This window comes from Neospora caninum, chromosome IX, assembly GCF_000208865.1.
Source record: "Neospora caninum Liverpool complete genome, chromosome IX".
Lineage (NCBI taxonomy): Eukaryota > Apicomplexa > Conoidasida > Eucoccidiorida > Sarcocystidae > Neospora > Neospora caninum.
Window position 1 is genome coordinate 1360956 of NC_018390.1, and position 14807 is coordinate 1375762.

The 14807-nt window shown below is 51.6% G+C and overlaps 3 protein-coding genes across 3 annotated transcripts; 1 reads left to right on the forward strand and 2 right to left on the reverse strand.

Annotated features, from left to right (window-relative positions):
- Positions 1 to 2122: 2122 nt before the first annotated feature.
- Positions 2123 to 5068, forward strand: NCLIV_040180 (conserved hypothetical protein; the record flags this gene model as incomplete). Its single annotated transcript, XM_003880927.1, has 1 exon — positions 2123 to 5068. The coding sequence occupies one exon, from the start codon at positions 2123 to 2125 to the stop codon at positions 5066 to 5068; it is 2946 nt and encodes a 981-aa protein (XP_003880976.1).
- A 1412-nt stretch (positions 5069 to 6480) lies between these two features.
- NCLIV_040190 (conserved hypothetical protein) lies at positions 6481 to 7392 on the reverse strand (the record flags this gene model as incomplete). The annotated part of the gene is made up of 1 exon (XM_003880928.1): positions 6481 to 7392. The coding sequence occupies one exon, from the start codon at positions 7390 to 7392 to the stop codon at positions 6481 to 6483; it is 912 nt and encodes a 303-aa protein (XP_003880977.1).
- A 3648-nt stretch (positions 7393 to 11040) lies between these two features.
- On the reverse strand, positions 11041 to 13205 carry NCLIV_040200 (conserved hypothetical protein; the record flags this gene model as incomplete). The annotated part of the gene is made up of 3 exons (XM_003880929.1): positions 11041 to 11157; positions 11527 to 12854; positions 13145 to 13205. 3 exons carry the CDS (start codon positions 13203 to 13205, stop codon positions 11041 to 11043), a joined length of 1506 nt encoding a protein of 501 aa, XP_003880978.1.
- Positions 13206 to 14807: the final 1602 nt, after the last annotated feature.

Genomic DNA, 14807 nt, shown 5'->3' on the forward strand with positions numbered 1-14807 from the left:
CGTCCCTCCCGTAGTTGGCGACCAAGGTAAAATGTGGCTCTCCACAGATCGGATACAATCTCATGTCCCTCATCCTACGGCGAATCTCGAGTCATTTGGTGGAAGGCACCTCAGAGATTGGCAGGACCACCAATCGACAAAACAACGCGGCCCCAACTCCGACGTGCTCAAGAAAACATCCTCTGGGCGGCAGGGAGCCTACACTGCCAAATGTTTCCATGGTGTGTCGAGGAATCTGTCTGAAGCGCCGTCGCTGACTGCATCCCGAGCTGCTGTCGACGAAAACATACATACTGCACCAATCACAACCGTGTCTGCACAGACGGTTTTTTCCCAGGGGCCGCAGTGTTCACATGGTCAGACTTTTCCACTTCCTTCTGGAACGGGCGAGGAGAAATTGCAACAAGTGAGGGCTCGTGCCGCAGCGTCTACCCACGGCCTGCTACTGGAGCTGGCTGCATTAGGCCCTAAGCAAGGGGTGTATGATAATGTCAGTGAGGTAGCGGAACCTTTCGAGGAAAACAGGAAGAAACAGAACATTCAATTTTCGAGCAATGTGCAGTCGCAAAATGCATATATCAAGTACACACAGCCAATCGCCGCTCTCGAAGCCGGACAGAATGGAGGCCAGCAAACTGTTCCGCTGCAACTGAGCCGGCAAAGCACCCAACACGTGTTTGACCTACTTTCTCAACCACAAACGTACAGAAAGCACTGCTTCTTGAACACGCAGAACGAACAGGGCCTGCTGCAATCCCAATATAAGAATGTGAATTTTCCTACTCAATCGTCTGGAGTATCCTGGGCTTTTCCCGCTGCACTTACGTCAGCACCGAAAAACGTATGCAAGCGTACTGGAACTCCGTGTCTTTGGACTGCGCCACCAACCCGCAGAGAATCCAGCACGTCGCAACGATCCACGGCGCACTCGTGGGGGCAGCCGTACCCGCTTGGTGTGCTTCCCATGTTGCCTTCACTGCCCTCGACACAGCCAATCTCGCAATCGCTGGAGCTCCGGGCTCCGCAGCGAGAGATGACAACCGATGAACCGGATTCAGGGATACCCCGTTTCTCTGGACAAACAGAGCAGTATCCACGATTGCCCGAACACCAACTGTTTGATCTACGGGGAGAACACATGAACCAGGACATGCCTCAAGCGCCTCTACTTCAACAGAAACAGACACAGGCGCCAGTTCTTAGTTCCGTAAGCGCCCAGGAGCCTCGGCAGCATCAGGACGAGGAAACGCCAGTCGGCGCTTCGTGTCATGCACTCCTGATGCCGCTGAACTGTTTGGAGTCAATGTCTTCACCTGACCCTTCACTCCAAAATGCCGCGTGCTCATCATCTACGAATTCAAGAACCCAGGACCAGCATCTGCACTTACAGCTGCCTGCCGGGGACACTGAGACACCCCAGACACGCAGATCCCAAATATCATCTCAGCGACTGGAGTCTGCGAGCTATGCAGGAACACAGCACAACGGTGAACAAATCTCGGAGGACAGACACTGCACTTTTCGAACTTCCTTGCCGCCAGTGGGCTGCTGCAAGTTGGCAGCGCCTCAGACACCAGCATTTCAGAGCGAAGACCGAACGCTTGCAGTAACCGGAGTAAAAGAAGGCTGCATACAACGGAGGGTTCAGGACAAGGGCAGCAATCGAACCGCAGCTCCAGGAGACTTCGAAGAACTTCCAGTTCCCGCGTCTCTTGAAACCTTTCCAGATCCGCAGGTCACCGCAGATATGCCCCTCCAAAGCCAGGGTCTGGCATCACGGCCGTCAGAACAACCAAGGCGTACGCGGCCTGAGGATTCTTACGGGTTCGACGCAACGCTGAAGCCGTGGAATCCCCCACGAGACCACGAAGAGCATCGGGAGTTAGGCGCATCTGCCGTAGAAGGCGTGGCAAAGTGTTCTTCGGAACTAGAGACACAAAGTGCGACTGTTCTGGCGGCTGCGAACGCGACACAAGTGCCAGAACAGACCAAAAATGAGACTTCCATGGAGAAGATAGAGAAAAATGCCATTGTCAGCAAGAACCGCCAGATACAATGGAGCCAATCAGAAAACACTGATATGCATGATGATAATAAATGCGACTGCAGACAGCCGGTGAGCATGCAGACAAGATCAGAAACGCCAGGAGCGGATGCGCTTGAAGAACCGGAGCTGCGCGTGATCCAACACAGCTTCCCCGAGCGCTGGAGTGCGGAAAAAGCTTCAAATCTCCTCGTTGGGAGTGGATTCATGACAGATTCGCAGACTGTAAGAGACGAGAGGGTTGATGCTGTAGTCGGGACCTGCTGTGGCCATCAAGAAATACTTTCGAATCAAACCGAACATGAGTATGCCAAAGTGCCAAAGGAACAGGGGCAGGCGGTAGAGAGCACACCAAGGGTGCATATAAGGGGACTGCAGACAGGAGGCTGCGGGGGTTCGTTCGAGAGTGCGAACGCTATGCATCTCCACCTTCCCAAACGGAGCCTTGTAGGCTGGGTCCCGGCGGACGTTTCTCTCGAGCACGGCAGTAGCGAGCAAGAAAGAGCAGTTGCCAAAGATGACACTTCACGGAAAGGGCCCTTGCCCGTCAGTCAGGAAACTGGGGAGCAACACTCAAGGGATCAAGAATACCTTTACGGCATCACACAGGATGTTCTGCACTTCCCAGATGACGACGTAGGCCAGTCCCGAAACGGACATGCTCAGGTGTCGCTCAAGTCAACGAACTCGGAGGAAAAAGAACAAGATTGTGACCACCTCCTGGAACGATTCCGAGCGACTGAGCTAGGAGATAATGCGCAAGAACTGAGGGGCAGGAAAGTTGTCAGACACACGGAACGACAGAGACAGTGTACCGAGGAAGCAAGCATAGCACAGACAAGCCGCACCGCTGAAAGAAATGGAGAGAATCCCGTAGAGTTGCTCCTTGACGCAAGTGCGTGTGATGTGGCGCCGTGCCAGAGTGTTTGGAAGACGGTTCCGTCGTTCTCGACATCAAACGCGCGGCATCAGGGGTGTGGCTCCATCTCTACAAGACAAAGTCCCGTTGCCACAAGCACATGCCTGAACGAAACCAGCACTACACTGCTTTCCGGTTTTGCACCAGAACTCTGCCATATGGAAGACAGCACGGCTCCTGGAGATGAGGCAGTTGCGGCTGATCTTCTCCCGCCCGGCGACGTACGTGGCCTGCCTGGGCCTGGAGACGCTGATTTACATGGGCACAACCAGACGGTGGAGCGGAAGCTTCTGCATGAAACAACCGAGACGCAGCAGACAGAATCAGTCGATAAAGGTGTTCTTTGGAGGTTTTCGAGTGCTGCTGAAACTGGTAAGACTCCTAGCAAAAACGCACTGGAAGCTGTTACCACTGACTTACACAGAGACCGTTTTCCGCAAGGCGGAGAGACGGCCACCAATGTGAACGCGGCCATGGACGGTAACATTCAAGCAAGATATGCACATGGGTTGGCAGAAGGAAACACAGGAAAACAAACTGTAAATCAGAGTAGGACTCTTGACGTACTAGGAATCCCGGAAGAACAGGTGTTCAAGGCAGAGGCCAGCGAGCCGTTGACACGGCCGCATACAGCGGAGAGTGAGCAGAACAAAGGGTGCCTGTTCGCAACACAGGAGCCGCAGTGTCGACGTCCTAGTTCGCAGGACAACTCCTTTCCCGAGCAGACTCTTCTGCCTACGGTTCAAGAAGAAAACTCCGTAGGTTGGCTGAATTTATTGACGAATGTGCTGCCCGGAGACGGCGGGGGAAAACCAGGCGGAATAGGCCAGGAAGCCATGAGCGAATCTGACCATGCGGTGCCCGAGAAAAAACTACGGATGACAAGATCCTCAATATTGCCAACAGGATTGTCAGACGAGGCGCAGAGCTCCTGTGATGGGCCAGGAGAGCAGAAAACGGGAAGGAATGACGGAGACAACGCAAACGTGTCTGACAGGCTTCCGGAAAGGGTATGGCGAAAGAAGTCTTGGGAAGAAGACACAGACCATCCAGCAACAGAACCCGATCAAAAGAAGCCCAAGCTGACGGCTGTAGCATCTGACATTTTTTCAGACCCTCGTAATTCACCGAGTGTTATCGCATCTTTGTATTCAGCGGCTGTTCCAGCTTCTCCACTGTCTTCGCCGCCTTCGGAGTCACGAACGCCTGGTCCGCTGAAGGGGATGATAATGGCATCGACGCAGGCGTTAGCCAGACGGGCGTCGCGAGAGGAGAACGCAAGGGGGAACGAGCGCGGTTCAAGCCACTCACTGGCAACCAAGAACTCTTTCGACAGCAACAGTACCTGCCAGGTACGACAACGATGCTTCCAAGACGCCATTGAGGAAGGGGACTCTCTCACGAAGAGCCTTTCTTCCGACAGACTCGACTGCAGTTGGACCATTAACAAAAAAGACGACGAATCTATGACATCTGGCCGAGAAAGAATCATGGACGATCCTCCGTCAGGCGAAGGTACGAGACAAAAACGCAGACAGAGGCAGATGAAGTTGATCCGCGTTCTGGATGAAGATACCAAAGAAAGTGAAGAGCATGTCGCCGCTAAGGTTTGCCCCCCATGTGCCGCTGAGCTTCATATTCACGGGCAAGAAAGATTAATTCGGCTGGTAGCGGGTGCTGGAAGAGGAACCCGGGGACGAGGGCGCATACGTTGGAATGCAAAATCAAAGTGCTCTTTAATTTCGGCTCCTCAACAAAGCAGAGGAAGAGGGAGAAGTATACGAAAACGCTTCTTTCTTAGCAGGAAAGACAGTGAAGGAGACGCCTTGACCAAGGCGGAGGTTTGCGTAGACCAACAAATCAAATCCCAGGACGCTAGCACCCCCCAAAAAGACACACAGAAGGAAGAAGGAACGGGAACAGAGCGATGCGACTCGCGAGAAGAGGAAGAGAACGTCGACGATCATCAGATGGGAAAAGAAGATGATGGACAGGAGAACAAAGAAAGTGAGCGGCAACCTGGAGGAACATCCTTGTGGATCAACCGACTAAGGTCCCTTGCCAGCAGAGAATCCGAAAGTCATCAGCAGCCCAGTCGGCATTAGTTTCAGGGATTTATAATCTCACGAGACCTTCTTGTGCTTTTAGGTGAAGTTGGCTTTTCGTGTCGCATTTTGGTCAGGGTCTTTCGAGTACGTTTTATACGTGTGAGTGTCTTGTTCGAGAGATGGCGCGTCTGATTGGGCCCCAAAATATATTCAGAAGCTCCCCTTGGGGGAGTCTGTTCGCTTGGACGTTGTAGCCGTACTATTGTCTTTCGACTGAACAGCGTACGATTTGCACAGCGAGTGAACCCATACCGCCTTTCTTCAATCGCCTCGCCCGTTAGTCAGTTCGCCTAGTTGATTGACTGTAACGGTGGCAACCAGGGCGGACCCTGTGATTCACGCCTTAACCTTATGTTTTTATGGAAAACCAATCACATAGTTGACAGCTGTGATCAATAGTAAACCCCAGTCTGGAAAAATTCCAGCTCTTGTGTGCTCCGGTGTTCTTGCATTAACGCACGTCAAATCTCGGCAACACGGTGCTTCTGCGGTCTACATTAACTCTGAAACACTTGCCGCACGAAGTCTCCGCACAACGTGAAACTATAGCGTTTTGGCGTCTAAAATGGACATATCGCTACAATGAGGGCACGGCAATTTTCGACATGTACAAATACCGAGCTCCTTGCTATACTTTCTATTGTGCTGATGATTGTCAAAGGCCTTCGCGAAAGCAGCCCAGGCTCGAAGCTGCTCAGCTGTGAATATCTGGGTATTATTCTTTCCTCCCTGAGAAACACGAAGACAAAAGGAGTCCTCTCAGCACATCACACATTGACCTGTCCCCTGTACGGTGTCCGGCTGCGTGTTGCACTCCTCTTTCTTCCTCTGTATACAATTTAGAAACTGTTAACGCAGGTGCAGCCCTCGCTCGGAGAGAGCTCTGAACTAAAAACTATTTTGAACTAGAAAATTTTTAGCAGCTGCCGTAACTATCGGGGATACCGCTGAGGACTGCAGTAACACCGACAGACGGGTATCTTGCGAAAGATTGAATGCTCGTGCTGTTCATTTCCATTGCCTGTCCCCATAGTGGAAACATCGAGAGAAACATGATTGACATGGAGATGGTTTTGCCTTTGTTTTTCTTTACATTGTCAAGAAGCAGCTTTGTTGCCGGCGGAGCATATGTGGAAACAAGACACGCTGCGCGCAGCCCATCTCTTCGCAACACTGTAGAAACGCAAATCGATGTAGCCCTCCAAAAGTCATGGCACCCGTAAACAAGAACAATGGGCCATCGAGCAGAGGATGCAGAAATATACGTTTCCACGGCCAAAGATAAGAGCACGAAGTTTCCACCATTCCCTCTTTTCTTCTGGTCTTCATGTTTACTGAGTGCCTTTTGGGGGAAGCAGCATGCTTTGCGCTTGGTTGACGCCTCCATCTCTTCTTTCTCAGGATCACCCTCAAATGGCACCGGCGACCTGAGCGCCAGCCCGTAGTCGGCCGATAGTCCTAATGTATTTGGAGCATGTTTCAGCGCACACAGTATAGCAACACCAGACGAGGGCAATAATGCTGATGGCGAAAATGATCCACCAGACAATCATCTCACCACTTGATAACGTCAGGGCGAGATTAGCCACACCTCGATGCTGTTGCTGAGAACAGGGTGGACCCATAAGAACTTCGCTCTCCCCCCACTTTACGATGGTCGAGGTAGCACCTTGTGGGACCTCCCATCCGTCTTCGCAGACACAAGTCACAGTCCCGCTACTCTTCCCAGGCGCAAAAGTGCAGGATCCATGCGCACATGGATTACTGCTCGCGCTGCTGCAAGGGTTGCTCTGGATTTCGCAGTTACTTCCCGTATAGAAATCGCCGCATGTGCATGAGTAGTACGGAGGCACGCTACTGTCTGTACACGTGCCAAGCCCACACAATGCTGTTTGACAGTCGAGTCCAGATTCCGATTTCACTCCGCAGTCTTTTGTACAAAGCGTCATCGTCTGATCGCAGTGTGCTCCCGTCCAAGGCAACTCGCAAACGCAAACCTCCAACCCATTGTGTGCGAAGCAACTCCCATTATTGCACACTGTCGTCGTCGTCGCGTCGCACGCAGCTGCTCGAGTCGGCAGCGGACGAACAAGGCACAGTAACGCAACAAGACATGTGCACAAGAGAAGAAGACGAGGTGTCAAACGAACGAACGACAGAACGGGAGTGCAACGCGTGACAACCACCGTCTTTCTACCTGTTACGCTGCACTGCAACCGAGAACTTGTGATCCAACAAAAGCAGGCAAAGCACCACGTGCTTTTCATTGTCATGGGCGGACGTATATGACGTGGACGTACACGATGCTGCGATATACACATACACCCGAGTGTACATGAGAACCTATTTTTCTATTTATATATTTGTGCAGGCGGATACGTACAAAATAGACGGGTGCAACGCACGAAGCCCAGCTGAAGTCTGGTGACCTGATGCGAATGCCACTTCTCCGGCGGGCGGAACATAAAATGAAACCGTCCACTGCCCCTAAAACAGTTCAGCCTCAAGCGATAAATGCAAAAACGGAGCGGCACAGTTGGAGCTCACAGGTATCGACATTCAACGAGAGTTGAACTCGACAATCGCATGACTCATGAGTTCTCTGGTAGAAACTGAGGGCACTTAACGGTAAGGACAGGGAAAGTACGGATACAGAAGCTACGAGGGATACAGAGGGGGTGGGGAAAGACCGTGTGGAAAACAGAGAGAGCAGGAAAAAAGCTACACGAAAAGGGAAAGGCACAAAGCCAGAAAAGGCAACACATATACGCAGCAACTGGTTGAAAGGCTGACACGCATCCCTGGAAATCAAGGCGCCTTAGATTCGAACTGAGCAACGCAGATGTAGTCGGACGAGCGAAAGCGGCGCGCCGCAAGTCATCAGGTAACTCGGGAAAGAGCGCCAGCTCCGAAGAAGTTAAAACAGGAACTGGAATACAGGCAACGGGAGCACTGAGGGGCGGGCCAGGCGCAGGAAGCGGCGTCCTGGTACCGATACCTCGCCCGCCATCCGGAGTCAATAACGTAGCGTTGAACCTAAAGCGAAGAAACCAGCACGTAATTTCGTATTCCGGAATGGGTTAACCAAAACAGGTGAAGCGAAATCAGTGAGGTATTTGCGGCGACAAACTCCGTCGCCTCACTTGAATGCTGCATAGTTGCGGCCGCAATAACTCTTAAGTACTTCCATTTCCTGCCTGATACTTCATCCACGCCGAGACAAGAAAGAAATGAAGGGGTTCTTCTGCGTGACACAGTCCCATTCCAGCCCCGCAGCTACCCCAGCGACTCCAGAGGCCGCCTCGCCAGCTCGTCCAGTGAGCACAGAATCCTTGTAGCTATATTGGTCGAACTCGGCCTCATGCAGCAAGAAGACCAAACATTTGCCGGTGACTTCTCGTTGCTGGACACTCACACAATCAGAAATACCAAAAATGTAAGGGAAAGAAGGACGTGGAAACCGAACAAGTTCACGGCCTACAGACCGGAGGAGATTTTAGCATGCTCGTATGGAGTGAATTACAGATGTCCACCTGCTTTGCTTTCCTGCCTAGAGCCTTCCTCGCTGCATGATAAAAGACATTTTCACACAGGCGAGCCTTGTAAATGTAATCCGACTGCAACTGCGTAGTGCCAAGTCCGAAAACTCTTCAGGGACAAGCAAGACACTGGCAGGGAGTACCCGTACTAGGCAGCCACAGACCTGCTAGAACCGTAAGCAATCGATGTGTCTAGCGCAGGCCGTCCAAAACAGGGTTCTCGAAACTCGGCACACAGCCACAGCAAAAGAGAAATCAACCAGAAAACTCCCGAGCGGTTTCACGAGGAATGCCAAAAGAACCAACGTGATATACCGCGCTAGGTGGCGGTCCACGCTAGTTCAACGTCCACAGGTCTTGCAGCGAGGCGTTGCTTTAGAGCGAGATGAGGAAAGGCATGTGCCAAGGAGCATGCTTTGCCCTGAAAGTGAGCGGAAAACCCCTCAGGCAAATCGCGAGGACTTGAAAAAAGGCTACGACGAATTTTTGCGCTTTTTCGACCGTTTTCGTGTTCGCTCCTGTTTTCCGACGGTTTTGCATGCACACGCGTGAGAGGGCGCGGGCGGGGGGGTAGGGGGGGGGCTCAACGAAACACGAATTGCCGACGAGTTTTTTGCATTCGTTTCGCGAGGTAGACGGTAAACAGAAAAAAGACAACACCCGCGTGTTGTTAGGATATCATCCTATGCGTAAAAACTTGACGACCATTACCACTGTTTAGTCGGGGTCGGGGCGTACGTACCAGTCATTCCATTGCTTCTACGGTGCGACGAGACTCTCCTTAGTGGCTCGGCTTCTGCGTTCGTATGAACGAAAGGATACTGCATGATAATTCATACAGATAATGCCCTCTAGGTGCCCCGCTGGCCTGTGCGGAATTTTATTGTCAGTGACTACTAATGTTGGTAGCTCAACAGGCACGGGGTCGAGGGCGCATTAATGCGTGTAAGCTAATCTACCCCAGTGTCACTACAATAATCCAAGCAGCGTTCCGAATCTCGCTGTTGCTGGGTAATGCGATTGGGTGTTGAGAAAAAGGTCTGAAGCAAAAGGCACGCATCGTCTTGGTGTTGCCTTTTTCCATCCGAACAAACGTAGATTCGCGCACGGATGCGACAAAGTGACATTTCCGGTCTCCACGAAGCTGTATAGATGTACAGTAATGTATCTCTCTTGCGCCGTGAACATGTGTGGTACTGCCCCACGAGTGCAGTAGAACACCGAGATAAGCTATTCGTCGAGAGAGAAGGTTTTATCTTCCTGTTGTTGCTTCAGTGTTTTGCTGGCAGCATGGTGTGAACGTCTACACTTGTTTCCTCGCACGGGAATGAAAACACCCCCATTCTTCTGACCACTAACAAATTCTCTCCCTCTTCTGTGAGAGAAAGCGCTAGGCTCCTGTCATGCACGCTTGGTGACCTCGACTGTGCCCCTCAAAAGCCTCACCCGTTACCACCCGGTAAAGACAATGCATCGCAGACTCGCTATGAGTACACACTTTTTTCTCCCTTCTGGTGTGGCAGGGAATGAGGTGGTGGTCGCGGCAACAGGAAGATGTTAGAAACAGACTCCCTGAGCGCGAACGTTGGAAATCTTTCCCGTCTGATCATTGATGAATAGCAACAGCGTGCTGGGACAGGAAATCACCAAAACGAAATTCTACCTCAGACAAGCTTGCCCTCTAATACATCTCTTTCAACGTCTTTTTATGGACTTGAAGGAAGAGAGACACAAAACCAAAGGCGCACTAGAAAATTGAGTTTTTCTGCCGCACATTATGAAACACAGTCTCTACGACAGTCACCGTCTAAATTCTTCAGCAGCGCAGGTGTCCTCCCCTTCGGGCGTTCTCCTCTTCCTCAAGGAAAAACACCGAAGGGTCGAAGGGTTTTCCTTCGAGTTTAACTGCTGTCTTGACCACTACCGTGTGTGTCAGTAGTCACGCTCTCTATGACCGCTGTGTCTTGTAGGCATAGAACGCTGGGTGTTGTGTGGCCTACCGATCTCCATGACAGAACAGAAACAGATTCCGCCGATCCAGATAAGTCGTCAGCAAAAAAGACAAATACTTCTAAGCACCCGTTTTCGCTGACGGCGGACCACTGCTGCGAAAGAGTCTATGTAAGTGCGAGGTGTACTAACTCATTTTCCGTACCCTCATTCTGGAATCCGCCAGTTGGTTTATATGTTCTTGGTCAGCATAATTCCTGTGGACTGGAATAAGTTTTGAATACAGAGGTGAACAACCGTTTTTACGATACAGGGTTCATATCAAATACCTCCCACAAAGTCGCCTGCTCTCTTGGCAAGGACAGGGGCTACAAACGACACGCGGTTGTAAGAATGCACACCTGCAAATGAGAATATGCTCCACATTTGAAACGCGTGATACCTGACATAGGGGCAATACGATACAGCAAGCAAAACTATTTAGCTTTCGTTGTCGATGTGCACGCTGGATGAGTCCACTGTAGTCGCGTCGAAGTCACCCTCCGTTGACACGGCGGATCCTTGCAAGACTGCTTTTGTCGCGGATGGAGGATACTCCTGCATTCAGAGAAAAAAGGAAGGACAGCAACCCAGAGGGAGCCTATTACGGTGTCGCGGCCGTTTAGGGCACGACACATGGGTAGCTGCCGAGGACTAGTTCGGCGCTCCTGTCGGCTCTCTGCGTGTTAACAAGATGATAATCCCATGCAACTCATAGCCTCCCTGCTCGTGGAGCGGCGTGCGGGGAACGGTAACCCCACTTACATCTACTGCTGAAGACCACTCTCCCTCTTACACAGCGAACAGTAACTTTCTTATACATATACTGTGTGGAATATGAAGTGTCTAGGCACTTGATTGCACGACATATTTGCTCAGAACGAAGGACCACCAGAGTTACGAGACCTGCTGACGTTACTCTATTACCTCATGGGGGTTCGGAGTGGCGATGGCCTCCTTCCCATGTTTTGTCGTAGGCTCTTCGGAAAGCTCATAGGAGTGGCTTCCCGAGCTAGATGGTTGATGCGACTGTGTCAGTTTCGGCTCTAGTTTGAGCATTGCGGGGTCCAAAGTCCTGAAGATGACCAGCTGTTGTGCAATAATGTGGTTCAGCCAGTAAGTGACAAGTTGGGTCTGGAGTTCTGGGTTATCACTCGCGTTGTCCACTGCTTCTTTCATGTCTCTGTTGAATTTCATAAATTTAACTGCCAAGGAGTTTAGATTATTAACCTGCTGCTCCAAAAGGCCTTTCGTATCGGTGTCTCCTTTCCGAGCTTCGTCCACAAGGTACTGGATGATCACAGCGTTGAGGGCGGCGCCTCTGACAGCCTTCTTAATGAGAAATTCAATATCGCCTGTAGATTCTTCCTGGTGGACTCCAGCGTCTCTATCGACGTAGCTGTTGGAGCCTGAAAGTTGTGTCGAGTGCTCGATTGATTTTTTCGGTGTCTCCTCACGTGTGGCGTCAGCTTCGCTGGAGAAATCCAAGAGCTTCTCCTCCACTACCGCTGCAGAAATCTTGCTCCCTACGGTCTGTTCTTTGCCTCGTGACTGTCCATGCGAAACGTTTTTCGCCGGGGTCCCCCGGCGATGCTTTTCCTTGCCCAGTATGTTTTGCGTGTCATTTGTAGATTGCGTTTTGCCGATTGGGAAGAGTTTCGTATCTGCGGGACGCCTTTTGCGGGCCAGACTGCCGCGTTCTGGAACTCCGGCGTTTTTGGACAGAGCCGAGAGTCTCGTGTGGGCCTCATCTTCGCGAAGAACGTTCTTTCCTTCCCCAACTACCGATTTTGTCGCGTGCTCGCGTTTTCTATCTTTTTTGTGTGTGAATGCTTCTTCGTCGTGATGGTCGGTCGACTTTTCATTCTGTGAGAATAGCCCTTTTCTACCCAGTTTCCCCGAATAGGCCTGTTGTGCATGACCTCTCAGCCGGGGATGCCGCGCTTTCCCTGTCTGCAGCTTCTTTGTTTTTCTGTCGAAGAGTTCCGCACCCTCCGAGAGACTCAGATCCTGATAGTGCGGAGCCTCCTCCGACGCGTCTTTGGGCCCGGCCGGATAGTCCTCAGCCACGTCCGGTTCATCGGGAAGGGGAAACGTGGACGTGCTGTTAGCAGAAAGACTTTCTGGAATCGACAATGTCGATGCTTGTTTTTCGATGGAAAACCGCTCTCCTCCTTCTGCCACAGAGCCGCCTGGTGAGTCTGTCGGTTCTTCTGCCACCGCGGGTCTCACAGGGGAAGCAGCTTGGACGACGCCTGTACGGAGACACACGCCGACATGCAGGAGATGCATGCAACACACACCAGGTATCAACCACGCTCTACAGAAAACACGCCAGTGTAGCGAAAGAGAGCTGACTCGCCAGCCCAAAGGAGAAGTGCGTAATTTCGACGGATATCTGTGACTCCGGTGTATATTTCCATGGCTCTGTCAGTGCAGCCCACGACTTGCTAGCCCGTGTGAAAGGCAGCTTACGACAGCAAGGATACAACCTTCAGGAACTTGGAAAGGACTCAAGCAAGAGAAGCCGAAGAGGAAATCTCACCCTGTGCCTTAAGAGACAATGCTGCCCACACTAGGGCTGAGGCGAGGCGCACTGACACCATTTCCGGAGCCGGAGACCTTGATATGGACGGAAGAGACTTCGGTGAGTGCAGTACCTGCGTAGGGTATCCCTATAAACGCCAAAATCGAAACCTGGTTCTCCGTTGTGAATTCGAATACCTGACGGTGCTGTTCATAGAATCTTCTGGAGCCCTCTCCCAGTGCTGTCGCGGAGCACGGGAAACAAACGCGACACACTTCAAAAACAACGGGAAACCCCTAAAACAGACGCGTGGGCAGCAGCGCCGGATGAAGGAACGACTTCAAAAGGACTTTCACTTACTCAGCGGCGCTTTTGCCTCGCGGCAACGCCGAAAAGTTGAGCACCCGTCTGTCCCCGCGTTTGGTTCGTTCTACTGACATCCAACGCGAAAAATCCGGGGAACATCCCCACAACGCCACATCACCGGCGAACCAGGCGGGAAGTCTGGCAGCTTTCTCAAACGTGTAAGAAAACCGCTGAGAGGTTACTGACAAATACAGAACTGCCTTGGTGTCACCGAACAGCGAACGTATCAGTGAATATGCTGCCAGTGGCAAATGCGTGGCTACTGACTCCAGTCACGCTCTGAGGCGACCGGCGTTCTCATTATCAGCTGTGTGTCCTATTGGGTATCCTCTACTCATCGTGTGTTGCTATTCCTGATACGTGTGTTCGCTCCGCCTCGACTCGACATACATGCACCTCGGAGCCGGGTGACGGGCAAGTATTCTGCACGAACCAAAAGTGGTAAGACTAATGAACAAGACACGGTTCAAACAAGGGGGCCCCCGTCGGAGGCAGAAATACTTCTACGCATTTTGTTCCTGCGCATAACCGGCTAGTGGCAATGATTGTTGCGACAGTTCGTCTCTGCGGGACACCCACTATTAATCCGACCTCGGGCAAGTTCCTGCAGTCTGTTTCCACTGTAATCTCTGCCAATTAACAGTTGAAAGAAGAGACAACGTAACGACGAATCCTGGGTACCTCCAAGTCCGTCTTGAATGAATTGGCTCCATGCGCGCCCCAGATAACAGAAGCTCTGTCGAGAAGCATTGACAGTACCACAGATCATCCTGGAAGAAGCGATTCTGATTCTAGATCGTCTAGATCCAAGCGATAGACATGTGTGAGACAGCTTGCACATTTGCTGGAGCCGTTTTTTTCCTGCCATTGATACTGACCCTGGAAGCTTGAATCGTGCAGTACGGCCACACATAGACGTCCTTTTATGGAACTGTGCTGATACAGAACGGGTATCCACAGTTCACATGTGGATTCTGGGTATCCACAGTTCACATGTGGATTCTTTTCTTTTCCTTGCTGATTCATAATATGGTAGCCTGTGGCCTAAACAGACTCACCGACCCTCCGGAGTGGCCTGGGTTTATGCTTTCCACGCCGCATCGAGACCTCAGAATCATGAAAACGTAACAGCTTTCACAATCACGTAGGATCCAGCTACTCTACAACGCGACGGCTGGTTCCAGTGAGGTCGCCTACATAGTCTCCACGCTGCAGCACTTTCTCGACAGGAGACTGCCTTGACATGTAGCGCCGGCGCGGCAGCGATTCATGAATGCATCTGCGAGGCAAAATGATACAACGCATTTGTGTTGCT